The 25,515-nt window shown below is 45.2% G+C and overlaps 1 protein-coding gene across 1 annotated transcript in view; it reads right to left on the minus strand.

The window, feature by feature from the left end:
• Positions 1-8,298: 8,298 nt before the first annotated feature.
• The window catches only part of LOC147117419 (D-ribitol-5-phosphate cytidylyltransferase-like), a 343,293-nt gene continuing 326,076 nt past the window's right edge, over positions 8,299-25,515 (minus strand). The window contains exon 5 of the mRNA XM_085989367.1: positions 8,299-9,869. Within this exon, the coding sequence (XP_085845493.1) occupies positions 9,765-9,869 (105 nt within the window). The 3' untranslated portion in view covers positions 8,299-9,764. The remainder of the gene's footprint in view (positions 9,870-25,515) is intronic.

Raw genomic sequence — 25,515 nt, forward strand, 5'->3', positions numbered from 1 at the left:
ACACCGATGATGTAATCGGTGGTGGCGCAGCGCAACAGGCTAACGCCGCCATTAGCGCCCCAGCTAAATATCGCCGGAGGCGTGGCCAGTGGCGCCAAAGCCACTGAGTGCCCTCTTTAGGCGCTAACTGGTGGCGCAGCCCACCGAATTTCTAGGCCAAACTGTTTTTAGTGATGTTGATTGAGGGATAAATATTGGCCAGGACACCGGGTATAACTCCCTTGCTCTTCTTTGAAATAGTGTTTTGGAATATTTTTTGTCCACCTGAGACTGCAGACGGGGCCTCGGTTTAATGTCTCATCCGAAAGACGGCACCTCTGAAAATGCAGCACTCCCTCAGTACTGCAATGGAGTGTCAGCCTAGATTTTTGTGCTCAACTCACTGGAGTGGGACTTAAACCCACAACCTTCTGACTCCAAGGTGAGAGTGCTACTAACTGAGCCACGGCTGACACTGGAAGTGGACAGGTTGGAGGAGGGTTGCGGTCGGGTTTCAAATTTAAAATTTTTAAACCACTATTTGAGGAAATAAACCCTGATTCCCTACACCAAAGTCTTAGTCACGCTTTGGCCTGTGTCTCTCTTCACTAGCACGTGGCACGGGTAGTAATACTACATTTCAGTTCCTTCCCTTAAGCTTCCTTCAGCTTAATCGGCCTCCTGCTGAGGTCCCCACCATCACAGAAGCCAATCTTCAGACAATTCGATTCACTCCACATGATATCAAGAAATGGCTGAGCGCACTGGATACAGCAAAGGCTATGGGCGTCGACAACATCCCGGCTGTCATGCTGACGACTTCTGCTCCAGAACTAGTCGCGCTTCTAGCCAAGCTATTACAACACTGGCATTTACATGACAATGTGGAAAACTGCCCAGGTATGTTCTGTCCACAAAAAGCAGGACAAATCCAATCCAGCCAATTACCGCCCAATCAGCCTACTCTCAATCATCAGCAAAGTGATGGACGGTATCGTCGACAGTGCTATCAAGCGGCACATGCTCAGCAATAACCTGCTCACCGATGCTCAGTTTGGGTTCTGCAAAGACCACTCAGCTCCTGACCTCATTACAGCCTTGGTTTAAACATGGAAAAAAGAGCTGAATTCCAGAGGTGAGGTGAGAGTGCTCTTGACATCAAGTAAGCATTTGACCAAGTGTGGCATCAAGGAGCCCTAGTAAAATTGAAGTCAATGGGAATCGGGGAAAACGCTCCACTGGCTAGAACCTGTCTTGTTTCGCACACTTTGTACAAAAATAATAAATTGCAGGACAACGGAGTATTACAGTTTAAACTCTTTTAATGAAGCATCAGGTCTGATCTGACTCACAGCAGTACAGCACCGTGTGGACAAGATGGAGTCAGGACCCTGGGTCCTCCAAAACAATAGCAGTCCTTACAGATGCCTGCAGGCCAATGACAACTCAGCATGTGATCACATGTGAATATAATAGGTATTCCTTACAGATGCCTGCAGGCCAATGGTAATTCGATATGCAAATGTTACATCCCCTTTCTTTTAAAAGAAAAATGTTATGCATTACTTTTGAACCTTTCTTCTACATAATGTTCTCAGTAGCATCAACATATAGGTAAACTCAACATTTAACTAGCACTGAAAACATCTCAACGTTTCAATAACGATGTACAGTTATTTTTTTTAGGGCAGCGATCCGCCTACACCCTTTGACAGTTCACAAGTCAAAGGATAACTCTAGGCTTGACCTCTCATCCCGACCTTGTGTGGTATGGAACTGAGCATGCTCCTGAATCGGTCAACAGTTCAGGTTCAGGTAAGTATGATGTGTTTTGTGTATTGCTCTGTTCATCACACTCTGTTGAACTGATCCTCTCGTCAGAATGACGGTGTTGTTCCTTGGTGTTCAGGAGGTGCCTGCGATTGTGGCGGTACACCTGTCCTTCTGGGGTGCGGACATGATACGATCGCTCAGTGTCAGCTGGCTGGATGACGACTGCTGGCTTCCAGTAGTCATGCTCCTGGATTCTGACGGATTCTCCATTGTGCAGCGGCGGCAATAGTCTAGCTGACCTGTCATAATATCTCTTTTGGTGTTGCTGTCTCTGTACACATTTTGCATGCACTTGCTTGCAGCCAACGGCCTGCCAGGGCCTGTCTGGGATACGGTGAGGTATCATGGGCTCTTTGACATTTGATGGGTGGCGTTCTAGACAAATGGAACATTTTCCGACAATGTCCTCAATGTGTTTGCACATCCTGGGCCAAAACATAATGTCACGTGCTCTTTGTTTGCATTTTTCCATGCCCATATGTCCAGCATGAATTTTTGTCAACATCTCTTCTCTGAGACTGGTAGGAATGATGATTTTCTCCCCTTTGAAGATGATTCCGTTGATTTGTGACATTTTGTCTCTGTGGTTCCAGAATTCAGATATGCTCTGAGGGTATTTCCTCCTTTCCTCAGGCCATCCTTCATGTATGAATTTGCTCAGCAGTGTGAGTTGTGCATCTTTCTCTGTTCCTGCTCGGATCTCCTTCAGTTTTGAGTCACTCACAGGTAAGCTGTTGTACACCATGTGCACCTGCACATCCATGCCTTCACTTAGGCTGCTGTCCTGGTAGCTAAGAGACTTTCTGGAGAGCGTGTCTGCGACAGAAATGTCTTTGCCTGGACGGTGAATGATTGTGAAGTCGTACTTCTGTAGCTGAAGGATCATTCTCTGTAGCCTTGGTGGGGCTGTGGCTAGTGGTTTCCTCATGATTGACTCGAGGGGCTTGTGGTCGGATTCCACAATGACTTGTCGGCCATAGACATACTGGTGGAAACGCTTACATCCGAACAGAATTGCATATAGCTCTTTCTCGATTTGAGCATAGTTGATTTCACTGTCTGTGAGAGATCTGGAAGCATAGCCGATGGGCTTTCCTTCTTGCAGTAATACTGCACCTAGTCCGTACTTTGACACGTCCACTTGTAGTCTGACCTCTTTGTTGGGGTCGAAGTAGGCAAGAACCGGTCCTGGTTCTCTGGTGATTAGGTCTTTCATTTTCTGAAATGCTGTGTCATGTTGTTTGTCCCACAAGAACTCATTGGATTGTTTGAGCAACTGACGCATAGGTGCGTTGATTTCGGAGAGGCTTGGGGCAAACTTGGCTAAGTAGTTAACCATGCCTAGTACTGTCTCTAGCTCTGCGCGGTTCTTCAGTGGCTCCATCTTCTTGATGGCGGAGATTTTCTCTGGATCCGGCTTAATGCCATCCGTTGAGAGGCGATGCCCAAAATAACTGATCTCGGTGGATCCGATTATGCTTTTCTCGGGTTGAGCCGGATACCTTTCTCCCGTGATCTTTGTAGCATCGCACGGTGGTTCCTGTCATGTTCCTCTCTATTCCTGCCATAGATGAGGATGTTGTCTACGATTGCGACTACTCCGTCGAGGCCTTCATAGGTTTTGTCGATCTTCCGCTGGAATTCATCCTGAGCTGAGATAAGACCAAATGGTAAACACAGAAATCGGTAGCGTCCAAATGGTGTGTTGAACGTTGTTAGCTTAGATGACTCTTCCGTGAGCTTGATAGTCCAGTATCCTGATCGTGCGTCCATTACACTGAAGTAACGTGCTCCCACTAGCTTGGGTGTGATGTCATCTAGTGTTGGTAGAGGGTAGTGAGGGCGCTTGATAGCCTTGTTCAAATCTCTGGGGTCAAGACAGACTCTGAGCTTGCCTGTACATGGTTTCTCAACCACTACTAACGCGTTGACCCACTCTGTCGGTCTCTTTCCCGGACGATGATTTCTGTATTCTCCATGCTCTGCAGCTCCTCCTTCAGGCGACTACGTAGAGCAAGGGGTATCCTTCTTGGTGGGCAAACCACAGGGGTTGCTGCTGGGTCAAGGTGAATAGTGCATTCACCTGGGAATAGTCGGATTCCTTTGAAAACGTCAGCAAACTCCTCCATGACTGTCTGCTTCTCAACTGGTGCTGTCAATGATAGCACTAGCTTGACAAGGTCCATGTCTAAACACGCCTTTAGACCTAGCACTGGAGGTGCTTGAGTGTCAATAATGTAAAAGTCGAACATCATGTCGCTTTCTTTGTACTTGCATTTCATCACGCATGTGCCTTTTACATTGAGCTACTCACCCCCATAGCCAGTCAGTCTGCGTGAGGTGGGCTGTAGCTCACACTCATCCTTCAATCTGTGATACTCACTCAGAGGAATTACATTAACCTGAGATCCAGTGTCTAGTTTAAACTTAAGCTCTTTGCCCTGTTTTCCTATCTCAATATCAGCAAAAGCTTGCTCAGTCTCTGAAATCTGTTTTTTCTGTGACACAGAATCAATAAACAGTTCCTCTGAATTTGGCTCTCTATCTGGCATTTGGCTGTCACTCACTGTGTGTACTGTTTTTCCAAAAACAGTCTTGCAAACTTTAGCAAAGTGGTTCCGTTTACCACATTTAGTACATTGCCTTCCTTTGGCAGGGCAGTACTCCTTTTCTCCATGCCAGTTGTTTCCACAATATCCACAGTTTTTGAAGCGTTTTATGTCTGTTTCACCCATTTTTAGAACTCTCGCTGTTCTTTCTGTTCTGAAACATGCTCTCTGGGCAGTGTTCTTTGGTGTGTGTCTATTAACTGCATGCACTGTCTGTTCACTCGAGCTGTTCGTGGCGCCGGTTATGGTTTTCAACTGTGCTTGGGCTATCTCGTGCGATCTAGCTATGTCCATAGCTTTGTCCAGCGTTAGCCCGGACCCAACATTCAAAAGTTTCTCTCTCACTTTAGCTGAATGTATTCCAAACACGATGCGGTCTCTGACCATCTCATCTTTATCTGCATATGCACAGTCTTTTAGCAGCAGTTTTAACTCAGTCACAAACTGTTCAAACGACTCACTAGCTCCTTGTACTTTCTCCTGAAACTTGTACCTAGCGAATATCGTATTTGTCTTGGGCATCACATATGCTTCAAAACGGTCAAAATAACTTTTCAGTACCTTTGCTTCATCTGCGGTGAGAGACCATGTGTTAAAAATGTCTCTCCCTTTTTCTTCAATCCACAGGAGTAGGTAGCTGCATCTTTCTTCCTCCCCTTTGCTTTTCAGTGGACCCAAAAACATCAATTCCACGTGTTGCTTGAACTTGCGCCATTCTCTATGTAAGTTCAAAGATCCCCAACTCATTCGAGGTAAGGGAGCTCCAACAATGTCCATTTCAAATCCCTGTTCTGACACCATGTCTTGTTTTGCACACTTTGTACAAAAATAATAAATTGCAGGACAACGGAGTATTACAATTTAAACTCTTTTAATGAAACATCAGGTCTGATCTGACTCACAGCAGTAAAGCACCATGTGGACAAGATGGAGTCAGGACCCTGGGTCCTCCAAAACAATAGCAGTCCTTACAGATGCCTGCAGGCCAATGACAACTCAGCATGTGATCACATGTGAATATAATAGCTATTCCTTACAGATGCCTGCGGGCCAATGATAATTCGATATGCAAATATTACAGAACCTAGCACAAAGGAAGATGTGGTTGTTGGAGGTCAATCATCTCAGCCCCAGGACATCGCTGCAGGAGTTCCTTAGGGCCGTGTTCTAGGCCCAACCATCTTCAGCTGTTTCATCATAAGGTCAGAAATGGGGGTGTTCGCTGATGACTGCACAGTGTTCAGTTCCATTCGCAACTCCTCAGATAATGAAGCAGCCTGTGCCCACATACAGCAAGAACTGAACGACATTCAGGCTTGGGCTGATAAGTGGCAAGTAACATTTGCGCAACACAAGTGCCAGGCAATGATTATCTCCAACAAGCGAGAGTCTAACCACTGCTCCTTGACATTCAACGGCATTACCATCGCCAAATTCCCCACCATCAACATCCAGGGGGGTCACCATTGACCAGAAACGTAACTGGACCTTAAATACTGTGGCAACAAGAACATGTCAGAGGCTAGGTATTCTGCATCGAGTGTCTCACCTCCTGACTCCCCAAAGCCTTTCCAGCAACTACAGGGCACAAGTCAGGAGTGTGATGGAATACTCCACTTGCCTGGATGAGTGCAGCTCCAACAACACTCAAGAAGCTCGACACCATCCAGGGCAAGGCAGCCCACTTGATTGGCACCCCATTCACCACCTTAAACATTCGCTCCAGTGTGTACCATCTACAAGATGCAGTGCAGCAACTTGCCAAGGCTTCTTCGACAGCACCTCCCAAACCCACAGTCTCTACCACCTAGAAGGACAATGGCAGCAGGCACATGGGAACACCATCACCTGCAAATTCGCCTCCAAGTTACATACCATCCTGACTTGGAAATATATTGCTGTTCCTTCATCGTCGCTGGGTCAAAATCCTGGAACTCCCTCCCTAATAGCACCGTGGGAGTACCTTCACCACATGGACTGCAGCAGTTCAAGAAGGCAGCTCACTACCACCTTCTCAAGGGCAATTAGGGATGGGCAATAAATGCTGGCCTTGCCAGCGATGCCCACATTCCAGGAATTAATCAAAAATGCCTGAAATTTAGCATGAAGGACCTCTGGTCTACTTCTACCCATGTTATCTGTTCCCACATGGAAGACAACAAGTGATTCTTCACCTTCTCCCTCACCATCTGTCATGACGCGACATCAGATCCTCGACCCACGAGGCAACAAAACATTCATTTTGCTAGGACCGGTTTGCATAGAGTTCTATCTGTAAACCGAATAATCAAATCCCCGAACTTGTGTGCTACTCTTTTCCTCCTTCCTTGACAGGCTGTTGGATTGCCTCAGTGCATGGCACATTGTCTCCACATCATCTCATTCTAGAGGAAAGGAACTGTTGGACAACCCCAAGGATGGCTGTGTTTAGGAAACGTGGTCTAGATGCGGCCTAACTGGCGATTCTTAAAGGGACTGCTGGAAACTGCCACCAAAATGGTAAGTTTGTTAAAAAATTCTTACCTGAATGTGGAGCTGGAAAGAGCAGGAGTGCTCCCCTTGACTCTGCTGCAGTGCTGAAGACCTTTGTCGGCTTTCACTCGGACCGCTCCCATTTTCACCCCTCCCCCCTGATCATTCGCCCCCACTTCTCCCAATCGCCTCCCTCCCTCTCAATCAGCCCTCTCTCTGCCAATCGCTTCCTCTCACTCTGATAACCTACCTGGGGCCACAGCTGGCGGCGCAGCAGACCGAAATCCAATGCCGATTCACCGCTTCCTGTAGCTCAATGACCTCATTTACATGAGGCCCGAGGCCCAATATTGGGTGTGCCTCGGGTCTGCATGCAGGCTGTTACCATGCAGTCCTTGGAGAGAGCCAGCAGCATACATGGAGAAATGTAAGGAGTGACATTAGTAATCAAGAAATATCTAATAGATTGCAGACCACTGACTGGAGCCCATCAATCAGATCCATCTGAAAGGAAAAATTTCAGCCACCCTCCCCACCCATTTCTCCAAACCATATTTTCACAGTCCGTCCATTGTGTTCTGCCCTAGGGCAGGCTCTAGCTCAAGTCTTATACACTTACTAGGGAAGAATAGTTAAGGTGGTTTCCTGTCGTCTTCCTCATGGCTTTTATCTATGGTGTACCTTTCCATAGATGGGCTTCACCTAAAGCTAAAGAAACCTACCCTTTACGATGGTGGGGGTGGGGCACCCTCACCCATTGGATACAAGTATCCCACTGGACATCGATCCAGTACTTAGAGCTGGTGCCTCGGTCTCCACTCGCTGTCCGGAGTCGGAGCTATAATCTTTCATATTCTGACTAAGAGGTAGGAATGCTACCACTAAGCCTAGGTTTTATCTCCGGGAATAAAATGGATGGAATGTTGGGTAAACCTGCAGCTTAACTTATGACAAACTGGTGTCCCACTGCACTGTCAGTCGAACTCCTCATTGTCATGTGTCATAAGACTTATATTTAGGGTTGCTTTTGGTCTGTCAGCTTTTTTTGCGGGGGGGGGGTGCGAGGGGTGTGTCAGTTTTTCTGAAAGCATCCATCAGCATTTGCCAGTTTTTTAGGTTGGCAAGCATGAAAGGTGTTAGCAAAGAATGTTAATAGTTCGGATTTTTAATCTATTGGATGTTGTGTAAAAGTTGAAGTTTGTAGATGAAATAAGGAGAGGATGTGGGCATGGGGGTAATGGTAGATTGAGTGCCTTGTAAGTGTTGCTATAAGTTCTCTCTTCTCTGATACCATCTTTATTATAATATACTGTAATTCTGTAAAATACCATTGATGATTGAATCCTGGTATTTTCTTTGATCTGTTTGTACCAAAAAAATCAGTAAATCAAAGAAACAATTCACATCCAAACACTTATATGTTTACGATCCAGATAGAGGTATAAAAGCACGGTACAGATAATTACAGTAATTACAGCTCTTTTCTTTCATCTGCCCCACTCTTTGGATCACTTCATTGTCTTCTTTGGCTTTGGTCTTCCACTTTCCTGGATCATTCCCAATGCTTTCCCCAGACTGTTGCCTCGTTGCATCTCTTATCTTTTTTGTCTGGCTCTTCCCGTAACTGTATTTTGCCTCCTATTGATTTTGCCCATTTTCTGGATCTCTTCCCTAGTTCTTTCCCCTGCTCTCTGGACCTCCTCCTATTTATTTCTCCAGTCTTTACCCACTTCTCCTTGTATTTCTTACTGGCTCTTTCATCCAGTCCTTGTTTTATTTTTCTGCATCTCTTGCTGGCTCTTATGCTGGCCACTCTTGTCCCTTTTGGTACTGTGTGTGCAAAAAATCAAATGAAAATAAAACAAACAAGAAAGATCAGGACGGAGTGTGAATACATGTATCACATGCGAATGAGTTCGCAGTGGCAGAAAGGGCAGTAATGTCAGCTGGGCTGAAACAGTGCTAGGATGTCGGCAGTATGGGAAAGTGAGCAGTAGTTGCTTCAACATGGCTACTCAGCAATACAAGCAGTGCGGCTGCACAAACCAGGAGGCACCAAGCTTCAATGCAGACACCAGAATACAGCTTGAGGGCCAGCTGCAAGTGTGACACCTGAGAATGGTTTTCTCTGTTAATTGACAGGGAGTAAAATGCAGACGCTGTTCATACTGGTGGAAATCAGTCACTGAGAAGCTTTTCATTATAAATTACTGTAATTTTATTTTCCAACTGCTTTTAATTCTCTAATTAGAACAGCAATTTTAAAAGAAAAAAAAATAACTTCCTGCTCCTGGTAAGTATCTTTAAAATACCTCACTGTAATCTTGTGGAGGAGTAGTTACTAGCCAATTATTTAAAAACAAAACTCATACTATTTCAAATCAAAATGATAGGTCTCCTGCATGAACTTCTGCTCAGGTTTCTGAACCCCATGAATGTAATGCACTGTTTGGCTGTATTCCAAGTAATTTGATATAGCTGATGGGAAGAGACATTTTTTGAAGTTGTGGAGCAGGATTTCTTTTGTAAGTTTTGTATTCATAAAGATGGGGTAATTTAGCACTGGGCCAGCAGGATGACAGCTGATTTTTAAATGGGACACCAATGATCAGATTCTCTCTTGAGGAGCAAGATGGACAATAACAGTTAAGTAGACTCCTTTATTGTTGACCTTGGTAACTCTGGGTACTTGATTTTAAGAGTACTTTGCTGTTCGAAACTGGATTTCAAGTCCTGGTTATCTCCTGATAAAAAATTGACAGAGGATACTTGTAGTTTTTCATTGCCATCATCAGAGGGCAGCATGTTCCTTCAGCCAGTATTAAGACATCACAACATCTGTGACTGAAGAAGTCCAGTTAGTGACTGCTGTCATACCACAAGGAGCTGTCCAATTAGAGCAGGGCTTCTCTGCTTGATTAATGAATCGATGATTGAAGCTCCTTGCTTCACAGATTCTTGCACTTTGTCCATGTCCTGTGCAAAGATGAAAGATTGTTAACAAATCATTGGCTTTACGACATTAAAAAAGAGATGTAGAGAATTCCAGCTCTGTGCTAAACTATTCCTTTCTTTTTGTAATAGACCTAATGTAGAGCATCATGATCTACCACAATTTATGATTATTTTGCTAAATCCATCTTAAACTTTACACTTAAATAAAAACAGAAATGGTGGAAATACACAACCGTCTATCAGCAGCTGTGGGCTCTTTCATAATCTTAACAACTTAAACTATTCCATGTTCCTATTTTGTACCAAATATTGTTAGTCCAGTGAAAATTTCACATAAGATCGCTTGTGACACTGCCCACTTACCTTGTCCAACATACTCTCGTAGATTTCAGAAAACTGACCTACACTTTATTAATGCTAATTGTTACTGCAAAATATTTCACAAACTAATCACTGTCGACTGGACCACTTAATTAGAGAATCTCACTGCTAGTATTCCACCTAAAAATCACAGTTACACAGAACTGTGATTAATGTTAACATTCTTCTATTTACTATTTCTATTATGTTTTGCCTTGCTTCTTTTTCCTGATCTCACTATCTAACCTATTAGCTGTATGTAGCCCAGATCTCCCTAGTGCTACTTGGAACACAACTTCTGGCAGTGTGTGAGAGATGCCTGAAGACGACTTTTCTTTCCTGCATTGCAATGAAGCAGTCCGTACCCGCATGCAGCAAGACCTGGATGACATTCAGACTTGGGCTGATAATTGGCAAGTAACATTCGCTCCACACAAGTGCCAGGCAATGACCATTTCCAACAAGTGAGAGTATAACCACCGCCCCTTGACATTCAACGGCATTACCATTGCTGAATCCCCCACCATCAATATTCCGCGGGTCACCATTGGCCAGTGTCTTACCTCCTGACTCCCCAAAGCCTCTCTGTGGTGTATGTGCCTTTAAGAGCCCCTGTGTACTGTAATGCCGGTAGTGGCCACTCGGGCTATATAAGCCTGTATAGTGTCTTGTATCTTTTAGTTCACCTCCAGACTTTGTTCAGTAAACACCTGTTAAACCAACTCCTGCATTCCGTGTCTCCATTAACACACGGATACAACAGTGGCGACGAATTGGAAACGGACTTACCTGCAATTCGGCAGCACCTCAAGGAGATCGATTCCTCAGACGAAGGTCGAAGAAAAAAAAAAGAAAAAACTGTGGTTTCACCAGCTAGCCGGGCTGGTGGCAGGTACTGCAATAATTCTTCCTGGGCGGCGGGCTGGGGCTCGATCGGCTGGCTCTGCAGCGGGGCCGAGCAGCGAAGGCGGAGGCAAACAGAGACGGAGGGTGGAGCACTCGGGAGACGGCCAGCGCTGCAAAGCAGGTCGGCGTTCGGACCAAGCAGAGGGAGGGAAAAGTCCCAGAGAGTCCGGCGGGAATGAGTCTCCAACTATTAAAAATATCTGTATAAATAAAAACCACGGAGAACAGCGTTGTCAGCAGCGGCAGCGGCGGGAAAGCGCGGGAGGCGCCATTTTTTTCTCGGCAGGGAAGAAAGGAAAGTGCGGGAGGTGCCATTTTTTTTCAGGATGCCTAAGACTGGCAATATTACTGCTTTCGATAGTGATGTAGAGGATTGGACCACATATGTGGAAAGAGTGGAGGTATATTGCACAGCGAATGAAATAGAAGATGATAAAAAGGCATCGGTACTTCTAAATCTAATGGGCGCAAGGACATACGGGCTGTTATGAAACTTAATCACTCCAGCCAAACCGATGGACAAGAATTTTAAAGAGATTGTTGATACCCTACAGGAGCACTTAAACCCAACACCGCTGCTGATAGCGGAACAATTCAAATTCTTCAGGAGGAATCAGCACAAGAATGAAAGTAACGCTGATTACCTCACCGAATTAAGAAAGCTGTCAAAGCACTGCCAATTCGGGGCAGGACTGGCAGATTCTCTTCGAGACAAATTCGTCTGCGGTCTCCTAAGTGAAGGAACACAGAAAATGCTACTTTCTGAGAAAGATTTAACACTGGACAAGGCTTTCAGTGTGGCTGTATCATACGAAGCAGCAGCAAGAGGAGCTGCAGAGATACAGCAAAAGCCACAGGACTTCGGCACCCATGGAATGACACAGGTTTTCGAGAGATGTTATCACTGCGGCAGATCCACCCATGACCAGAGGGACTGCTGGTTCAAGGACAAAGCATGCAGGCAATGCGGAAAGATGGGACACATTGCACGTGTATGCCGATCTGGAAACAAAAAGTCCACTGACAGAAAAAAAATCAATAAGGAAAAGTACAGAAAGGTACAAATGACGACGGACAGTAGCTCCGAAGACCAGAAGAGCGATAGCGACTCCGGAAACAAGAGACTAAGTTGTCTCAAATTACATAATGTAATTGCCAAAGAAGATTACCAGACCATTTGGGTTACCCTCACGATAGCGGGGTCCCCAGTTAAAATGGAGCTAGATACAGGATCAGCTCTGACCGTCATAAGTCGACGGGATTACGAGCGGCTATTTCCGCATATACCTTTGAAAGACACATCCATTATCTTGAAAACATATACGGGGCAGAAAGTATACCCCAGAGGGAAAATAAGGGTGCCTGTTGTATACAACGGCAAGGAAATACAGAAGTTGTATTTATACGTTCTGCAAGATGGTGGTCCTCCGCTGTTGGGACATGAATGGATCAGGAAGATATGTTTAGACTGGCACTCCATTCAGGCACTGACGGTGACCAGTAAGAAAAAAAATGATGATGACGTCATACCTGAACGATTAAAAGACATCTTGGCCAACGCCAAAGAAGTGTTTCAACAGGAACTAGGAACCTTGAAAGGCGTCACCGCCTCAATAAAAGTGGAAGATGCGGCAATTCCCAAGTTTTTTAAGGCAAGGCCGGTGCCATACGCAATTTGTCCAGCAGTCGAGGCAGAGCTGGAGAATTTGGAAAAGGCAGGCGTGTTATCCAAGATAGATTGGAGCGAGTGGGCAACACCCATCGTCCCGGTCATGAAGAAAACGTTGAATAATGATAAAGTTGAAGAACAGAGAAAAATTCGCATCTGTGGGGACTTCAAGGTGACTGTAAACCCGGTCCTTCACACGGTACAGTATCCTCTTCCGAGGATAGAAGATATTTTCGCCTCACTATCCGGAGGGAAACGTTTCACCAAAATTGACTTGGCACAGGCATATCTACAGATGGAGGTTGAGGAGGCCTCTAAAAAGTATCTCACGATAAACACACACAAAGGCCTGTACCAGTATAATCGACTGGTTTTTGGAGTAGCATCAGCTCCAGCTATCTGGCAAAGAGCTATGGAGCAAGTCCTGCAAGGGATTCCGGGGACTCAATGCTACCTAGACGACATCCTTGTAACAGGAGAAAACGACAACGAGCACCTTGCCAATTTGGAGCAGGTGCTCACTAGGCTGAGAGAACGGGGCCTACGAGCAAATCGCACCAAGTGCGAATTTTTCCAGAAACAAATATCATATTGTGGCCACATAATTAACGAAGAAGGGTTGCATAAGTCACCTGAAAAAATTGAAGCGGTCATAAAAGCCCCAGCACCTGAAAATGTCTCACAATTAAGGTTGTTCCTGGGATTGATAAATTACTATCATAAATTTTTACCGAACTTGTCAACTGTTCTGCACCCTCTTAACGAACTGCTACAAACGGGAGTAAATTGGAAATGGAGCGAAGACTGTAAACGTGCCTTCCATAAATGCAAAGGCTTGATCACGTCCAAGGAAGTTTTGGCTCATTACAACCCATCACTGCCAATCAGACTGGCGTGCGATGCATTCCCTTACGGCGTAGGAGCGGTATTATCGCATAGATTCCCTGATGGCTCGGAGTGGCCAATAGCTTTTGCGTCACGCTCATTGAACTCAGCTGAGCGTAACTATGCCCAGATCGACAGGGAAGCACTCAGCCTGGTATGGGGAGTGAAGAAATTCAACCATTACCTACACGGACAAAAATTTACCTTGTTGACTGACCATCAACCCCTCGTCTCCATATTCAACCCTAAAAAGGGCGTTCCCATTATGACAGCGCAAAGGCTACAGAGGTGGTCCCTTTTCCTAGGGGCACACCAATATGACATAGAATACAAAGGATCAAAACAGCATGGAAATGCTGACGGTTTATCGCGTCTACCGTTGCCAACGGTAGAAGAGGCAGCTACAGTGGACCCAGTGGAGATGTTCCACTCAACCATAGTGGAATGTCTACCAGTAACAAATTCTACCATTGAAAAGGAAGCGAGAAATGACCCGACTCTCTCACGAGTCTACGATTTAACGGTGAAGGGATGGCCAGCACATGGCGAACCACTGTTGCCAGCATTCTCGCAAAGAAGAGAACAGCTGTCAGTGTGCCGAGGAACCTTGATGTGTGGATCCAGAGTGGTGATTCCACCCAAACTCCAGGATAAAGTGCTAAAGGAGCTTCACGAGGGGCATCTGGGTGGAGTAAAAATGAAGAACCTAGCCAGAGCGTTTGTGTGGTGGCCAGGTATCGATGGAGACATCGATGAAATGACCAAGGGCTGTCTAGGATGCCAGAAGGTCCAAAACGCCCCACCACAAGCCCCTCTACATCCATGGGAGTGGCCCTCATCTCCATGGCAAAGGGTACACATCGACTTTGCTGGTCCATTTATGGACTCAATGTTCTTAATCGCGGTTGATGCACACTCCAAGTGGCCGGAGGTAATAAAGATGTCCTCCACCACCACGGAAAAAACCATCACAGTATTAAGGACCATATTTGCCAGGAATGGGCTGCCTGAACAGATCTGTTCTGATAATGGACCGCAATTTGTGTCCGAAGAATTCAGGAAGTTCTTAAAAAACAATGGGGTTAAGCACTACACGTCCGCCCCATACCATCCCGCCACCAATGGATTGGCTGAAAGGTTTGTCCAGACCTTCAAGAAGGCCATAAAGGCCATGGGTAATGAAGACATACATCTACAGCATAAGGTAGATAACTTCTTGTTTGCATACAGGAATGCAACACATGTAGTTACAAACCAAACTCCCGCCATGATGTTTTTCAATAGAAGACTAAGATGCCGGCTGGATTTGATCAAGCCAAACATCAGAAGGGTTGTAGAGAACCGGCAATTTCAAGGCATGAATGAAAGGTCAACTAGAACCTTCCAGATAGGTCAACAAGTTTTGGCCCGGACTACCATACCGAGAAATGGCAGCCTGGAACTATTTGCACACGACTAGGACCGCTGATGTATACCGTGGACATTGGAGAAAGCATAATAAGGTGCCATGCTGACCAGATCATAGAGTCATCCGAAAAGGGACAACCTACAGCACAACTCTATACGCCTAATGATGAAGCAGAGATACCCATAGTATCTACCTCTGATCCGGTGATACTGGAACCAGATGAACCCGACACTGGCATTCAAGCCGAATCGACCTTGCCAAAAGAACCTACTACACCACCGAGGCGTTATCCGGACCGAGTCAGGAAGCCTCCAGAGAGACTGACTTATAATTGATTAACTGCAGCCAATGTGTAGATTATTGTTCTTGTAAACATGTTAATTAATGATTACTTAAAATGTTATGTACTGGTTGTCTAAAAGGGGAGGAATTGTGGTGTATGTGCCTTTAAGAGCCCCTGTGTACTGTAATGCCGGTAGTGGCCACTCGGGCTATATAAGCTTGTATAGTGTCTTGTATCTTTTAGTTCACCTCCAGACTTTGTTCAGTAAACACCTGTTAAACCAACTCCTGCATTCCGTGTCTCCATTAACACACGGATACAACACTCTCCACCATCTACAAGGCATAAGTCAGGAGTGTGATGGCATACTCTCTACTTGCCTGGATGAGTGCAGCTGCAACAACACTCAAGAAGCACAACACCATCCAGGACAAAGCAGCCTGCTTGATTGGCACCCCATCCATCACATTAAATATTCACTCCCTCCAGCCACAGTGCACCTTGGCTGCAGTGTGTACCATCTACAAGATGCACTGCAGCTACTCTCCAAGGCTTCTTCGACAGCACCTCCCAAACCCGCGACCTCTACCACCTGGAAGGACAAGGGCAGCAGGCGCATGGGAACACCACCACCTGCAAATTCCCCTCCAAGTCACACACCAACCTGACTATGGAAATATATCGCCGTTCCTTCATAGTCGCTGGGTCAAAATCCTGAAACTCCCTCCCTAACAGCATAGTGGGAGTACCTTCACCTCATGGACTGAAGCGATTCAAGAAGGCAGTTGATCACTACCTTCTCAAGGGCAATTAGGGATGGGCAATAAATGCTGGCCTTGTCAGTGATGCCCACACCCTGTGAACGAATAAAAACTTTTATTGGTTCTTTTCTATAGTGGCAGACTGAGATTGAGAGCTGAGTAAATGAGGGACTACAACCCAAAGATGTATTTGACACCATGTAGCTGCTCTAGCCACCTGCATTACCTAGATGATCATTTCTGCTGATTTCAATATCAATAACGTTGCTGATATCAAATGATAAAATTGCAGAGGCACCTTTATAAATGACCAAATTGGCTGTACCAGCCTCATACCACTGGTCTTTGTAGCTCGTCCAAGCGAATTCTTATGAATACATCAGAATTTTCTACAGAACTTATTTTTTTTTAAATCAGTAGAAACAAATAGAACAAAAAAATACATAAAAGTTAATCAGAGTTTTTGTACATGTTTGATTCAACTGGGATGTTGACTTGGAAAAGGTTCTCCCTTGAATGAGCAAATTCAACTTAACAGAAAGTTCAATCCATATATAAATTTTCATTCCTGTTTGTTGAGGCACTTGTGTTTTATTGAATTAAACTAGTTACAGCAAGTCCCGTTCACCCATCAACCCTGTGCTCACTGACCTACAGTGGCTCCCAGTTGAGCAACGCCTCGATTTTAAAATTCTCATCCTTGTTTTCAAATCCCTCCATGGCCTCACCCCTCCACACCTCTGTAACTTCCTCCAGCCCTAAAACTTTCCAAGATATCTGTGCTCCTCTAATTCTAGCCTTTTGCTTATCCCCAATTTTAATCACTCCACCATTGGCGACCGTGCCTTCAGCTGCCGAGGCCCTACGTCCTGCAAATCCCTCACTAAACTTCTCCACCTGTCTCTCTCTCTTTCTCCTTTAAGATGGTCCTTAAAACCTACCTCTTTGACCAAGCTTTTGATCATCTGCCCTAATATCTCCTTACGTGGCTCGGTGTCAAATTTTATTTGATAACACTCCTGTGCAGCGCCTTGGGACATTTTACTATGTTAATGACGCTATATAAATGCAAGTTGTTGTAGTCTTTTTAGCTGCAGTGTGTTGCAGTGAGGTTATATATTCTACCCTATTCTATAGTCTGTCATATTGCCTTGATTTTTATCTGTGCTATATAGTCATAGAGTCATGTCATAACAGCACAGAAGGAGGCCATTCAGCCCATCAAGACCATGCCGGCTCTCTGTAGCGCAATCCAGTCAGTCCCATTCCCCCACTCTATCCCCATAGCCCTGCAAGTTTATTTCCCTCAAGCCTATCCAGTCTCCCCTTGAAAATATTGAGTGTCTCTGCTTCCACCACTTCCGTCGGCAGCGAGTTCCAGGTCCTCACGACTCGCTGTGTAAAAAGGTTTCCCCTCACGTCCCCCCTGTATCTCTTGCTCAAAACCTTAAATCTGTGTCCCCTAGTCCTTGTACCATCAGCTAGTGGGAACAGCCTTTCTCCGTCTAGCCTATCCAAACCCGTCATAATCTTGTACACCTCTATCAAATCACCCCTCAACCTCCTTTGCTTTAATGAAAACAAATCCAGGTTCTCCAACCTGTCCTTGTAGCTAAGATCCCCCATCCTCAGAACCATTCTGGCAAATCTCCTCTGCATCCTCTCAAGTGCCTTCCCATCCTTCCTAAAGTGTGGTGACCAGAACTGGACGCAATACTCCAGTTGTGGTCTAACCAGCGCTTTATAAAGGTTCAGCATAACTTCTCTACTTTTGTACTCAATACCTCTATTTATGAAGCCCAAGATCCCATATGCTTTGCTAACCACTCTCTCAATATGTCCCGCCACCTTCAGGGGCCTATGCACATTAACTCCCAGGTCCCTCTGTCCCTGCACGCTCTTTAAAACTGTGCCATTAAGTGTATATTACCTCTCTCTGTTCCTTCTGCCAAAATGCATCACCTCACACTTCTCTGTACTAAATTCCATCTGCCACTTGTCTGCCCATTCTGCTAGCCTTTCTATGTCCTGTTGCAGTCGATTGGTATCATCCTCACTGTTTGCCACACCCCCAAGTATGGTGCCATCAGTAAATTTAGAAATTCTACTCTGTATTCCAATATCCAGGTCATTTATATACATCAAAAAAGCAGCGGCCCCAGCACTGACCCTTGGGGAACACCACTGTCTACCATCCTCCAATCTGAAAAACAGCTATTTACCATTACTTGCTGTTTTCTATCCTTAAGCCATTTCCTTATCCAAACTGCCACTGACCCATCGATTCCACGAGCCTCAATTTTGTTAACCAGCCTTCTATGTGGTACTTTGTTAAACACCTTCCTAAAATCTATGTAGACAACATCCAATGCATTCCCTTCATCAATCCTCCCTGTTACTTCATCAAAAAATTAAATTAGATTAGTCAAACACAATCTGCCTGTTACAAATCCGTGTTGGCTCTCCTTAATTAGCTTAAACCTCTCCAAGTGCCCGTTAATTTTTTCCTTGATTATTGTTTCTAAAACTTTACCCACCACTGATGTTAAACTGACTGGCCTGTAGTTACTAGGATTGTTCTTACATCCTTTCTCAACAATGGTGTCACATTTGCCACTTTCCAATCCTCAGGCGCCTCCCCCGCATCTAGGGAAGATTGGAAAATTATGGTAAGCCCTTCTGCTATCTTCTCTCCCAATTCCCTTAGCAATCTGGGATGCAAGCCATCTGGACCAGGCGACTTATCCACTCTGAGCATACCCAGCCTTTCTAGTACATTCTGTCTATCAATTTTCACCCCTTCCATTGCTTCTACCTTTTCCACTTCTACCGATATTTTGTCAGCATCCACCTCCTTAGTATACACCGATACAAAGTACTCATTGAGTATTCTAGCTGGGATAGATTTTCTGCAGCAGTTCTTCCAACGGCCGTTTACGCTGTTTCTCTGGGGTTTCTACCAAAGTTACGGGAGAGATTGGGAGACCCCGTGGAAAATCTACCCCAGTGTGTTTTACAAATTATTTCACTTAAGTAACATAATTTCTTTTATGGCAAAACCTAAATAAAAGGCCAAGGTCCAAAATGTTAGACGCTATAGAACTGTTTTACAAAACAGCCCGTCTGATGGGGAGCCTCAACTGTTGCAATTGAGATTTCATAAAATCAGCCTGTATATTTCATCTGGACTGCTTGATGCTGAAATCTCTAAAAATGCAAAGTGCTCCTACTTCCAATACTAACACCCCTCACCTTGGTCAAAACTTCACGCATAAAAGTCATAAATTAAAATATTAGAAAACATTTAAGTTTTCACTTTTCTTGGCAAGCTTAAACTTACAAAAATAATATGTAGTGAGTTTATTGTGCCCATCACTTTCCTGAGTAGCTTATGGGTCAGACTGCATATGCACAGGAGCATCCAGCTTCAGCCTGCTCAGCCATCTTCATTAAAACTGACCACTCCTTTAGGATAGAAGCGGGGGGGGCATCTCCTGGTCTCCTACCCATTCTCTTGGCGTGATACACAATGGAATCTTATAGAGCATTTACATCATAAAGATGCACTTTGGGGAACTGCACTCAAACAGAGTTCTCCCGTATTTACTTTTCTCTCTTCTGCTGCTCCAAATCAAAGCCAAGATGCACAATTCACATTGACAAAACGGAGGGAATTCAGTTTCTATGCTTTTACTTTTGTCTGGTAATTTAACAATTGCTGGTGAGATTCACAAAACTGTGGTATGACTGGGTTTCTCAAGGTCAGGTCCTGTATTAACAAAAAGTGCTGTTAATGGTGGGAGTATCGTGTCTGCTGTCGACGGCACCCTATATAATCTCTCATTAGTAGAGGGTGAAAATAACATAAAAATGCATGGATAAAATATCTTTCGTCTAAATGTGAGTGGATGTACTTTATGGCTCAGTACAGTTTGCTCTTCTTAATTACAATTACCCGAGAACTGGTAAAATAAATCAGAAGTAACTTGCAATTGTGATTATTAGGAGTGTAAAGTGATTTTCATGACAAGTTTGAAGATTTGGGAAATGCCAGTAAAGAAAGGCATCCTTGCATATATATACAAAAGCAAAATACTGCAGATGCTGGAAATCTGAAATAAAAACAGAAAATGCTGGAAATACTCAGCAGGTCAGGCAGCATCTGTGGAGAGAGAAACAGAGTTAACGTTTCAGATTGATGACCCTTTGTCAGAACTGGAAAAAGTTGGAGATGGAACAGGTTTTTAAGCAAGTGGAGGGGCAGGGAAAGGGGGGAGGGGAGGAAAGAACAAAAGGGAAGGTCTGTGATAGGATGGAAGGCAGGAGAGATTAAGCAAACACTAAGCTCTGCCCCTATCTTGTTTTCTCTCTCTCACATGGCAGCTGTCGATCATTCTGTCATTTACACTTCATCTAGAGTCAGCTATTGTTTCTTAACTTGTCCCATTACCATCTCCTTTTGCCTTGCACCATCATCCCTTTTGTCTCTTAATCTCTCCTACCTTCCATCCTATCACAGACCTTCCCTTTTGTTCTTTCCTCCCCTCCCCCCTTTCCCTGTCCCGACACTTGCTTAAAAACCTGTTCCATCTCCAACTTTTTCCAGTTCTGACGAAGGGTCATCAACCTGAAACGTTAACTCTGTTTCTCTCTCCACAGATGCTGCCTGACCTGCTGAGTATTTCCAGCATTTTCTGTTTTTATTGCATATATATAGTTTTGTAGTTACCTCACACTGACATGCTCTGTTTATAATCACTTTTTATGCTGTGCCAGACTCAAGTCTTTTAGTTTTCCACTCATTTTCTCACATAACCTGGTGCCAAGAATGAGGTCAGACACATTGCTTAAAAAAAATATGCTGGGCAGTATGTAGAGAGCTAATCACAACACATTTCAAGTTGTTGTTATGGCCATTACAGTACGAATTGCTTGATTGATGCTGTGTTGAAGAAAGAAATAGCTTGCATTTATATAGTCCCTTGTCACATCCTCCGGACGTCACAAAGCATTTTGCAACTAACAAATTACTTGGAGAGAATGCCCTGCTCTTATTCAAAACAAAATGCTTTGGGATCCTTTATATCAACCTGAGCAGGCAGATTGGGTCTCAGTTCTGGTGGTTGAAGGTCAATCATCACAGCCCCAGGACATCGCTGCAGGATTTCCTCAGGGCAGTGTCCTAGCCCCAACCATCTTCAGCTGCTTCATCAAACTTCCCTCCAACATAAGGTCGGAAATGGGGATGTTCGCTGATGGCTGCACAGTGTTCAGTGCCATTCACAACTCCTCAGATAATGAAGCAGTCCATGCCCGCATGCAACAAGACCTGGACGACGTTCAGGCTTGGGCTAATAAGTGGCAGGTAATATTTGCGCCACAGAAGTGCCAGGCAATGATGATCTCTAACAAGCGAGTGTCTAACCACCTCCCCTTGACATTCAACAGCATTACCATCACCGAATCCCCCCACCAACATCCTGGGGGTCATCATTGACCAGAAACTTAACTGGACCAGCCACATAAATACTGTGGCAAGAGCAGGTCAGAGGCTAGGTATTCTGCGGCGAGTGTCTCACCTCCTGACTCCGCAAACCCTTTCCACCATCTACAAGGCACAAGTAAGGAGTATGATGGAATACGCTCCACTTGCCTGGATGAGTGCAGCTGCAACAATACTCAAGAAGCTCGACACCATCCAGGACAAAGCAGCCCACTTGATTGGCACCCCATCCACCGCCTTAAACATTCACTACCTCCACCACCGGCATACCATGGCTGCAGTGTGTACCATCTAAAAGATGCACTGCAGCAACTCACCAAGGCTTCTTCGGCAGCACCTCCCAAACCTCTTCCATCTGGAAGGACAAAGGCAGCAGGCGCACGGGAACACCACCACCTCCAAGTTCCCCTCCAAGTCACACACCATCCTGACTTAGAAATATATCGCCGTTCCTTAATCGTCGCTGGGTCAAAATTCTGGAAATCTCTACCTAACAGCACTGTGGGAGGACCTTTACCACACGGACTGCAGCGGTTCAAGAAGGCAGCTCACCACCACCTTCTCAAGGGCAATTAGGGATGGGCAATAAATGTTGGCCTTGCCAGCGACGCCCACATCGCATAAATGAATAACAAAAATGTTTAATATTCATTGGAAAGACAACAACAACTTTGGTAATGCTGCACTCCCAAAGCAATGCACTGTGGTGTCAGCCTAATTTATGCACTCAAGTCCATTGTGGGCTTGAACTCCAAACTTTCTGACTAAGAGGCATGAGTGCTGTCAACTGAGTGCACACTTAGGCTGGAATTTTTATCTTTGTGTTGGGTCAGGAACGCGATGTTCTGAGCAGCGCGTTGCTCAGAGCACCTTTAAGTTAATGGCACCAATTGAAAAACTCATGCGCATTTCCCAGCCCTATTAAATAGTGCAGGTCTGGTGACTTCATCGATGACCCGTTTCCAGCGCCGATATTTAATGCAACCTTGCACTCAACTCGTTTGAAGGTTGCTAGAGGAGGGTAGAACCTGACAAAGAAAGGCCACAGTACTCTTATAAATTTGGAAGGATGGATAGCCAAAGGCTACCACGCTTCTCAGATTCAGCACTGCATATTCTTGTGGAGGCTGTCAGAGCACGCAGGGAGGATCTCTTCCCTGCTGTTAGACAAATGAGACCTCCACAAGAAACAAAAAGAGCCTGGCTGGATATAGCTGAGGAGGTCAGCAGCAGGGATGTGGTCAGGAGGACCTGGATAAAGTGCAGGAAATGTTATGTTCATAAACAAATAGACGTTTTCATTATGAACAGCTAGCTTGTGCTAGACATTTATTCAGCCATGTGGACTAGTGTACAGGCATCCATCTTGACTACTGCCTTGTGGGGTAGCCCCCTACTAACATACAGCTCCACCTAGTGTATCATTCTAGAATGACATGTTACTGATCATTACATCCCCCTTTCTTTGAGGTTAAACAAAATCAATATCAATCAATCATAACGACATAAACATCTTCACAACAGTCAACACATTTTCAAAGCTTTACTTTATGAACTCTAAGCTTTTCATTCTTTTATTATAGTTTTCTTTGTCTTCAAAGATTAAGTCTATCAGGCTTTTTTACTTCACGTGTGGATCTTCTTAGCACAGGTAAGTCTGATGTGTTTTCATGTTAGATTGTTCTGGTGGTGAGTGACAAGATTCAGTTGCGGCATTGTCATCGATTTGCTCTTGGATAGTTTCTTGTGTTTTCAGGAGGGAACGGCGGTTCCTCCTGAGAATCTGTCCTTCCTCAGTTCTAACAGTGCATGACCTTGGTCCTACTTCCTCAAGAACTGTAGCTTTCCTGTTCCATGCATCTGGATCCTCAATCCTGACAACAACATCCCTTGTCAATGGTTTCAGAGTTTTGGATGACTTGTCATAGTGTGATTTCTGTTTCAGCTTTAACAGTTGAAGTCTCTGTCTCAGTTCCTTACTCTGCTTTTCTTTTGCACAGCAGGGTAGCGTGGTGCACAACTTGCGACCCATTAGGAGTTCAGCAGGTGAAGAACAAGAGTCTAAAGTGGACGCTCGGTAGCTCAGCAGGGCGAGATAAGGATCAGACTTGCTTTCTGTTGCTTTCTTCAGCAGCTGTTTGAGAACTTGAATACCTTTCTCTGCCTTACCATTCGACTGAGCATACAGAGGACTGGATGTGATGTGTTGAAAGTCATAATGTGCTGCAAACTATTGCCACTCCTTACAGTTGAAGCACGGACCATTGTCGCTAACGGCAATCCTGGGAATTCCATGTCTGGCGAAGATGGATTTAACATGCATTATGACACTGCTTGCTGATGTGCTTGAGAGCAGCGCCATCTCAGGATAGTTAGAGTAGTAGTCAATCACTATTAGATAGTCTTTACCATTCAAATGAAAGAGGTCCATACCAACCTTTTGCCATGGTGCTGTTGGTAAGTCAGCTACTATCATTGGTTCCTTTGCTTGTTTGTTTTGGTGTTTCTGACATGTCTCACATATGCCTATCATGTTCTCAATGTCCTTATTTATGCCAGGCCAATAAACAGTGTCTCTTGCTCTCCTTTTGCATTTTTCAATTCCGAGGTGTCCCTCATGAATCCTTTTGAGCATGTCTTGACGTAGAGCCTGTGGAGTGACTATTCTGTTTTGTTTTAGTAATAGTCCACTTGCGACACTTAACTCTGACCTGATGTGATAGTACTTTGGACAGGAACCTTTTGGCCAACCATGATGAATGTTCTCTATTACTGTTTGTAACACTGTATCTTTTACTGTTTCTTCTGCTATTTGCTTTGATTTTGGGTCTGACACAGGCAGCGCAGCAGTGACCATACTCACATGAACATCCACGTCTTCCTCAGTAGAGCTCACATGACTCATTGTGGGTGCTCGGGATAGTGCATCTGCTAACACTCTGGCCTAGAAATTCGGTATAGCTGCGTTTGGGGTGCTAGTCCTGGCGATGCGCAAAGTTTAGCGCCAGGTGCAATTTAGCGCCACCTAGCGCGATATTGGGTTACAGCGCCCCTAAAGGTGATTGCGGCGCTAAAGCAGGCGCTGCACGCTACTCTTAAGGCGCTAACCCGCCGGCGCAACTCAATTTCGCGGCGGCGGGGTGCAGCGAGGGTGCTGTCAATAATCACTTTCCCTGAGACACACTGGCGCCGGCCAGCTCTTAAAGGGGCAGGTCATTTGGCATCACCAGACACTCACTGCCTTGTAGGCCTTCAAAGCGGTGGGAGCCTACCTGTGGCGCATCAGCCTAGCAAGACATGGAAAGGGTGAGGCAGAGGGCGGAAGGCCTCACTGATGGGGCAGTGGATGCTTTGGTTGGCGCAGTGGAATCAAGGCCAAGGAAGATGGTCGGAATGTGATTTATGTTTTGGACAGTCTCCCGGGTGTGAGAAACAGTTATGTGTCAGTGTATTAGTTTTGCTTTCTGTTGCCATAGCTTTCTCATGTTTGAAGGAACCACATTTTGTGTGATGAAACACTTTCTTCATTTACAATGGCCATGACTTCTATTTACATGCATCTTGCCCTTCACAGGCTTGGGGGTATCAGACCGGTTCCATTCCTGTTCTTGGAATGGCAGCAAGCATTCCGTGAGCGGGGCCTGGAAGCTACTTCTAATCAGCCTCTGACGCGCAGCCTGAGACGAGCCACTCGCGTAGAAGTTCAGGCCAGCGGGTATCTTCTCAGCCACCGACAGAGATGTCCTGCACCTTATCTGAGGCTGCAGATCTGGCTGAAGCAGCTGGCACAGCTCAGTCACCACCTCCTTTCTAAATCGCAACCTTCTGACACACTGCTCCTCCGGCGTGTTCATGTAGGAAAACTGCTGTCGGATAACCCTGCCAGCGTAAG

This window comes from Somniosus microcephalus, chromosome 5 (assembly GCF_052327205.1).
Source record: "Somniosus microcephalus isolate GS21.2 chromosome 5, FLI_Smic_1.0, whole genome shotgun sequence".
Taxonomy (NCBI): Eukaryota; Metazoa; Chordata; class Chondrichthyes; order Squaliformes; family Somniosidae; genus Somniosus; species Somniosus microcephalus.